This window comes from Crinia signifera, chromosome 19 (genome assembly GCF_055691185.1).
Source record: "Crinia signifera chromosome 19, ASM5569118v1, whole genome shotgun sequence".
NCBI lineage: Eukaryota > Metazoa > Chordata > Amphibia > Anura > Myobatrachidae > Crinia > Crinia signifera.
Window position 1 is genome coordinate 18108886 of NC_139226.1, and position 8120 is coordinate 18117005.

General features: G+C 51.6%; 1 protein-coding gene across 1 annotated transcript in view; it reads right to left on the minus strand.

Annotated features, from left to right (window-relative positions):
- LOC146041715 (phospholipase A2 inhibitor gamma subunit B-like) overlaps positions 1 to 321 on the minus strand; it is a 20653-nt gene extending 20332 nt beyond the window's left edge. Inside the window, exon 1 of the mRNA XM_083161628.1 lies at positions 192 to 321. Coding sequence (XP_083017754.1) covers positions 192 to 252 — 61 coding nt within the window. The 5' untranslated portion in view covers positions 253 to 321. The remainder of the gene's footprint in view (positions 1 to 191) is intronic.
- Positions 322 to 8120: the final 7799 nt, after the last annotated feature.

Below are 8120 nucleotides of genomic sequence, written 5' to 3' on the forward strand. Positions count from 1 at the left end.
CCATTTGTCAAGGTATACAAGTTAAACTCTGCACATGTTACATCTGCCCCTCCTGCAGTGCAGCAATGGTTTTGCCCATTAGAGATTTTTTTTCTGTGTGATCAACACTGAATCAGACCCATTTTCCTCTTCGCTTCCCTATCACATCAGTAAATGAATAGTGGTAACAGCTGAGCTCCTATAACACATACCTGTGGTGACAAGCGCTGACAGTATACAGGCAATGCCCACTAGCGACGGCATCTTGAGCATGATCTTCAGCTTGGGTGCGATGATGTGTTATACCCGTACGCTCGCAGCTGACAATAAATCATACACAGAGTATTTATACCGTAACCAGGTGGGCAATAAAAGTGCTGACGAGGATCCACCCTTTGTAAATATCATGCAATACAAGTATTCATATGCGCAGGGATTTTAACTACCCTGTAATAGAATATATATGATGTATGTGGCAATATCCAGCAATGCATAAAACAATATAAGAGTTTACACACACACACACACACACACACTATATATATTTAAACTTTTTCATTTGAAAATACCATTCATCTCCAACTGTAAAGCACTGTGCCCGGGGATGCAGCATGCAGCTCCTATCACTGAGCAGGAGCCGATGTCGGCTCCTGCTCAGTGATAGGAGCCGCATGCTGCATTGTAACACTGTCACACTGTCATAGGAGCTGGAACTTGCAGGCAAACAAATTTCTGGGGGTAGCCCACATCTCCAGGACCCCCGTAAGTGATGAAAAACGGGAATGCTGCATTGTAACACTGTCACACTGTCATAGGAGCTGGAACTTGCAGGCAAACAAATTTCTGGGGGTAGCCCACATCTCCAGGACCCCCGTAAGTGATGAAAAACGGGAATCAGGATGCAAAGTTACACCCCTCTATGAAGCCACACCCCCTTTTCTTGACAGGTAACGTAGGCACCCACACATAGATTTATTACCAGTGTACCAGGTGTCATTGGGGTAAATGACACCTGGACGGGACGGTCACCATGGGATATGCTGACACTATGGCCCTTATTCAGATATGATTGCAGTACAAATTTGTTCTCAAAATGGGCAAAACCATGCTGCACTGTAGGTGGGGCAGATGTAACATGTGCAGAGAGAGTTACATTTGGGTGAGTTATTTTGTTTCTGTGCAGGGTAAATACTGGCTGCATTGTTTTTACACTGCAATTAGATGAAGCGAGGGCTGCATAGGCATGAGGACATATAAGAGCCTGAGAATTTTTTGATTGGTATAATAAAGTTAGTTGAAGAGTTTTCTTACCCATGGAAGTGCAGGGTTGTTAGGTAGCCAATCAGGTGTAGAAGGGGCGGTAGCTTAGGCAGGGGTATATAGGGGGTAGTCAGGTGATTCCTCTTCCTCTTGAGTCTGGATTTTCATCCTGCGAAGTGTGGCGTCGCATCTGAAATAGAGATAAGTGGCATACTTCACCTAGGTCCTTTCCTGTTCAGTCACCTACTTGCTTGGCATTGTTATCATGCGCCGCTCAAGCAGATCTGCTCCCCCCCCACCGCTGGTTGGCGGAGTCCGCCCGTCCACTGTCTGCCGCTGCTGCACACGGTGGAGGCAGACAGGTGGCGCGGGCTCATGCGTCAGCGCCACTGAGCCCCCCTCCTCCCAGCAGGGAGTCAGCGTCCTCCGCCGCATCCACTTCCCCTCCGGCGGCGAGAGCATTGGGCGGGTCTCCGCCCGACTCGCCGCTGGACCTCTCCTCCTCATCCGCACATGCGCCGAACGGGGTGCCGGGGGTGCACACGGTTGCACGGTCCCCCTCCCGTGCCTCCGCCCGGCTCACCCGTTCCCCCTGCTCGCTACAGCTCACCTGCCTAGCCAGGGCACCCCCTCTGCCCACATTCCCCTAGTGGAGACTGTCCGTCACCAGCTCCCACAGCTGCCCCCTCTGGGGTCAGGTGGTTCTTGGGTCCCATCTCAGGGGGGCAACTGTACCAGGGAGCCCCAGCAAAGTTTTTACCCTGGGCCATTTCCCCGTTTTCCACCAGTTTTTCCACCATTCCAGGGGCAACAGTTTTCCCAGCCATGGCCCTATCCCGCGCAGGTGGCCCAGGGCCCTAATACGCCCTACGGGTTCCAGCAGTACTGGGGGTACCCCAACACTGGTGGTCAGGGTCACCCTGGTTTTCAGTACATGGGTGCGGGAGCCCAGTTCCCTGGCCAATACCTCCAGGGCTGGGCAGGCCCCCAGCACCTCCCCCCACCATGGCAACCGGGCCCTTCCGGGGGTTTTCACCATCCTCACCAGGCCACGGCAGGCACGCAGTTTTCACAGGCCCCCCCAGCCAGCAGCGCTACTGTGTCCTCGGCCCCAGATTCCCAGCCCCAAAGGGAGGTCGGGTTGCCAGGGTTGAATAGTACATCGCTAGCCTTTGCTACTTCTCCCGAGGTCTTGACGATGCAGCAGCAAGCCACAGAAGCTGAGCGTCCACACAGTGACAACGGGAACTAGGCGAGGCCTAGGGGCCGAGGGACACCTGCAGCGTCGACGGCCGACACAGTATCAGGGGTCCTCCCAACAGCTGCAGGACCATCACAGGCGGCAGGGTCTCTGGACGCGGGTGACATGCCAGGTGATGGTGAGCATGATGATGATGATGATACTTCTTGTTCCTCTTCTGGCCATTCATCTGGGTCAGGTACTGGTAGGCGCCCCTGTAAATTGACCAGGCTCGTGGCGCATGCAGTTGCGAAGAAGGTGGGCGGGGGCAAGCAGGCTGTCAAAGCTAAACCCGCTGCCTAAACACAGCCCCCATCCGACATGGTCCACTGCAGTAACACCGCAGTATCCCGCGGCCTGCGAAAAGGCATTAAGGGTAAAATCGCCAAGGGAAAGTTCGTGGACGTCTTTACATTGATTAGCGATATGAAGTCGGAACACGAAAAGGCCAAGAAAGCAGCCGGCGCAGGTGAAAACCCTTATAGGAGTTTCCACCACTGGCTCAAGGGGTTCCTCATATTTGTGTCATGTTATCTCGACACCAGGCCCGAAGAGCACAATAATGTTCTTAGGTACATTTTCCTTGTGAATGAGACGTTCCTTGCTTACAAGGGCACGGCGTGGAGGGATTACGACAACAAATTTCGTCTGACCCACGATGGCACCTGTGTTATGCCCATGGGTTTGAAACACGTAGAAATCTGGTTGGAAGTCATATGTAAAGGCCATGCAGGTTCTGAGGCACACCCCAAGAAGCCATTTCTTCAGGGCAAGAAAGGGGCTAAGCCAGCCGTTAAAGGCAAACGCTTTCCATTTAACGACTCCAAGTGCGTTAGAGGTGCAAAATGCCGTTTTCGCCATGAATGCCGCAATTGTGGAGCCAATCACCCAGCCAAGTCCTGCAAGGCCAACGCCGCTGGTGATTCCAGCTCTGGCGCTAAGTAAAGCCCCTTACCCCATAGTCTTGTATGAGTTGGAACCCCGTTTGCGATCCTACCCCAATAGGGAGGACGCAATGTTTTTGTTGCACGGTTTTAGTTATGGTTTTAGTCTGCCGATCCCCGATGATGTCAGGGTAGTGTCACACAGGAACTTGAAATCGGCAGTGGATTTTCCCAAGGTGGTAAGACAGAAAGTGTAGGCTAAGGTGGCGCTGGGCAGGATGGTCGGTCCATTCACCTCTGAGCCATTAACCAACATGTGCTTCTCGCCCTTGAGCCCAAGAAGGCTCCGGGAAAATACCGGCTTATTCAGCACCTGTCTTATCCTCACGGGTCATCCATTAACTACGCCATTCCTGATGAAGTTTGCAGCGTGCGTTATCAACTTTTTGATGAGGTTCTCTGTTTAGTCCGCAGTTTCGGCCGGGGCGCCCTTATGGCTAAGTTGGACATTGAGTCCACCTTTCGCCTACTCCCGCTGCACCCTAACTCCTTCAGGTTCATGGGTTTTCGCTTAGACGGGGGATTTTCCTCGACAAATGTTTACCCATGGGTTGCTCTGTCTCTTGCTCCTATTTCGAGAAGTTCAGCACTTTCCTACATTGGTGTGATTTTCTCTTTGTGGGCCCCAGAGACAGTGACACCTGTGCTTTCATATTGTCCTCGGCATCCAAGGTATTTCGAACACTCGGGGTACCGATTGCCGACGACAAGACTGAGGGGCCCACGTGCGTAATATCTTACCTAGGTATTGAGATTGATACCGCCGCTGGCTGCTGTCGCCTACCGGCCGACAAGGTCAGCAAGTTGTTAGGGCTTCTAAGGGATTGCGTACCCCGGAAGAAAGCCCAGCTGCGGCAAGTCCAGTCTTTACTAGGGTCACTTTGCGTTCCGGGTCATACCCATGGGCAGGGTTTTTTGCCGCAAGTTGGAGCAGGCTACTTCAGGGACACGGGACCCCCATCACCTGACTAGGTTGTCACGGGAGATTCGGGACGACATGGTCGACTGGGCATCATTTCTGGTGGATTTCAATCAGGAGTTGCTCTGGCCCGCTGAGCCTGCTCCTAATGCGAGGCTTCAGCTATTTACGGATGCCGCCGGATCCACGGGTTTCGGGGCATTCTTTCAGGGCGAATGGTGCGCAGCCCCATGGCCTCAGTCATTGATAGACAGGGGATTTACGGCCAATTTATTGTTATTAGAACTTTTCCCCATAATCGTGGCAGTGGAATTGTGGTCCCATAGGTTAGTGAACCAGACGATCGTGTTCTGGTCCGATAACCTTGGAGTGGTACATGCCATTAATAACCAGCGTACCTCTTCACCCCAGGCTCTATGTCTGTTACGACATTTAGTATTACACTGCCTACATCGTAACATTCATTTCATGGTGCGACATGTTCCAGGGTTGGAAAACAGCATCGCTGATGCTCTGTCGCGGTTCAACTTTGCGAGATTTCGTGAGTTGGCTCCGAACGCGTCACCCCTTGGGCTTACTTGTCCATGTTCTGTATGGCAGATTGAAGAGCAGACATTATGGGACTGGGAGGCCTTTCAGGAGTCCCCAGCGAGCATCGGTAAGTCGGTCGATGACCTTTTGCTGGCGTTCGTATGGGGGCACTACAGCTCGGGCCGGTCAAAGTCCGCCATGGCGGCAGCCCTTGCAGGGATATCTTTCCATGCTAGGTTACGCAGGGAATGGGACCCCACCAAATCCTTTGTATTGGCAAAGGCTTTACGGGGGTGGGCGAAAGATTCTTGTAAGTCAAGAATCTTTCGCCCACCCCCATCTGCTGATGCTCCGTTGGTTGATAGCCTGTGTTCAGGGTGTAGTGGAAAGCGCGGAGGAGACGTCACTCTTTCGAGTGGCGTTCTCTTTCAAGTTCTTCGGGGCTTTTAGGGTAAGCGAGCTGGTAGCGGCCAATAAGAGTGCCACTGATTCCGGTTTGCAGTATGAAGACATGGTCTTCCAGGAAGGGCTAGTCCTTTATAAGCTCCGCCGGTCTAAGACCGATTAGTTGGGCAGAGGCCGCTGGGTTACCCTAAAGTCCCAGCCGGAAGGGGACATATGCCCCGTGCGTTTGGCCGCGGCATACCTGCCTCAGAGGCCTACCGCTCCGGCCCAGTTCCTTGCGCATGCGGATGCATCGCCGTTGACGCGCGTTCAGTTCACTGCGGTGTTTAAGCGCTGTGTGGCTGTGTTGGGTTTGGAGGTCGCCGAATATGGGACGCATTCGTTCCGTATTGGTGCTGCCACTAACCCAGCGGCGGCGGGACTTCCAGTGAATGCCATACAAGAGCTCGGCCGCTGGATGTCCTCCGCTTATAAATCTTATATTCGTTTAGATAAGGTTTAGCACGGCAGCGTTCCGAAATCGAGGGTGTGAAGGGAATTTTTTACTTCTTCCTCCGATAGTGGGCTGATTACAATTGTCTTCCCCCCTCGAGTCCACCGGAGGTTTTTTAAGGTTTTCACCGTCACTTGGGTCCTAGTGTACTAATTTATGTTGTGCATTATATGTTCTAACCCTAAGTTGTGTTATCATACAGTTTAAGTTTATGAGGTTAGGGTTTTTCTGTTTCAGCCCTCTCCCCCCCTTCAATGACTCATGCCACTTGGTTCGTCGGGCATTCCTTTATTTTCTGGGCATCCAAGCACCAGTTAGCTGCCAGGGCTCGGTTAGCGCTAGGCAAGGGCAGTCCATTGGTTTGGTGTCAGGGGGCTCCGGTGGGACGGTTTGTTATCATTGTTGTCTGACAAAGAATGTCGGTGGGGTCGCCCTGATGTGTTAGTGATCCACCTGGGTGGGAACGACTTGGGACAGGGTACCAGCATAGGCCTTATTTTGAGGATTGAGGCGGATTGTGGCGCCTTATAAATAAAATTATAATAATAATAATAATAATCTCAAGACACTGGTTGGCAGTTGGCCTGAGTTGCGGATCGTTTGGTCTGACATAGTGCCTCATTTGAATTGGAGAGGCTGCTGGGATCCCAAGTCTCTGGAGAAGATCAGGCACAAAGTAAACTTTGCGGTCTCAAAAGTTGTCACGTCCATGGGCGGCATTGCTGTTAGGCACCCTTCTTTAGTCATGGAGTCCCCATCTTTCTACAGAAATGATGGTGTTCATTTGTCAGACTCATGCATGGCAGTCCTTCTTCAGGACCTGTTTAGTTGTTTCGGATAGGGTTGGTTTTTAGTTTTCTCTTTGCTTTGGTCTATTGTTAGGGTTGGCGGGCGACGGTTCTGCAGTAATTATCTTTAGTGGTAATTTTTGAACCTAGCTGTGGCGGGAGGGCGCTCTCGATCAGCGGTCAAGTTTGAAGTACAGGAGGTCACTGCGCGGTATTGCCACCCTCTGCCAGGAATGCTGGTGAGTCCTGCCCCCGAGGGGGGACGATGGCCACTTCCTTGAACTGTCCTCACCATGCAATAGGAGGTGCTTTGAATTCAATGGCAGCGGTTCATCGCCCTGGTTACAAGTTGGGGTGTTGTAGTCGCCGCCATTGTTAACGTTTGTGACTTAGCTGGTCTCCAAGCCCTCTCCTGGCCATCCCTTTCAATAGGGTCATACCAACATTAAGTACTGTTGACCTTTTAAACTTACGCAGTGGTTGTCCGTGTGGTTATTTCAGGTCATGTGTCCGTGTGATTATTTCTAGGGGTAATCAATGTTTAAGTTATAAGAAAAGTTCAATCGCAATAATTCAATAGGCGTCTTAGATAAAGTGAGGGCTGTATAGGCATGAGGGCATATAAGAGCCTGAGAATTTTGTGATTGGTATGATAAAAGCTAGTTGAAGAGTTTTCTTATCCATAGAATCCAGGGTTGTTAGGTGTAGCCAATCAGGTGTAGACAGGGCCAGTGCAAGGTTACTTGGCACCCTAGGAAAAAATTCTGCCTACTCCCCCCCCCCCCCCCCCTCCTCCCAACACCACCCTAACAAAAGTGTAAGAGGCAAATATATATATAGGAATAGCAGGAGATTGCGGCACTCAGGACTTGAAATACAATATACAGCCAGTATATGTTGACGTTTCAGCCCTTTCAAAACAGCTTGCAAAAAGCCCTAATAAAAGAGCTGAAATGTCAACATATAACATATACTGGCTGTATATTGTATTTGTTTCAAGTCCCAAATGCTGCGATCTCTTGCTATCCTGTATTGGTCCATTGTTGAGGGCACATGGCATATTGGCAACCCAGAGCTGAGTGCTGGCCCGCTGTATTTGTCGTCAAGGGCCAAGGGGTACATGCTGGCTCACCTATTAGGATGAATGGCTGCAGTGCTGGTACTTGTCAGCCTCCGACTCCAACGGGTGGCTGTAGCTCAGTACCGCCCTCCAGTGGCCGGCGCCCTAGGCAAATGCCTAAAGCTTCCTAGTGGTGGCGCGGGCCCTGGGTGTAGAAGGGGTGGTAGCTTAGGCAGGGGTATATAGGGGGTAGTCAGGTGATTCCTCTTCCTCTTGAGTCTGGATTCCCACCCTCCCTTCCTTGCTTTCTTCACCTACCACCCGGCCTTTCGGCCTTCACTCAATTTGGCTTCACAAAAATGTAATTATAATTGGCAGGAGGGCGCTCTCGATCAGTGGTTAGGTTTGAAGTACAGGAGGTCACTGTGTGGTATTGCCACCCTCTGCCAGGATGGCTGGTGAGTCCTGCCCCCGAGGGGGGACGATGGCCACTTCCTTGAA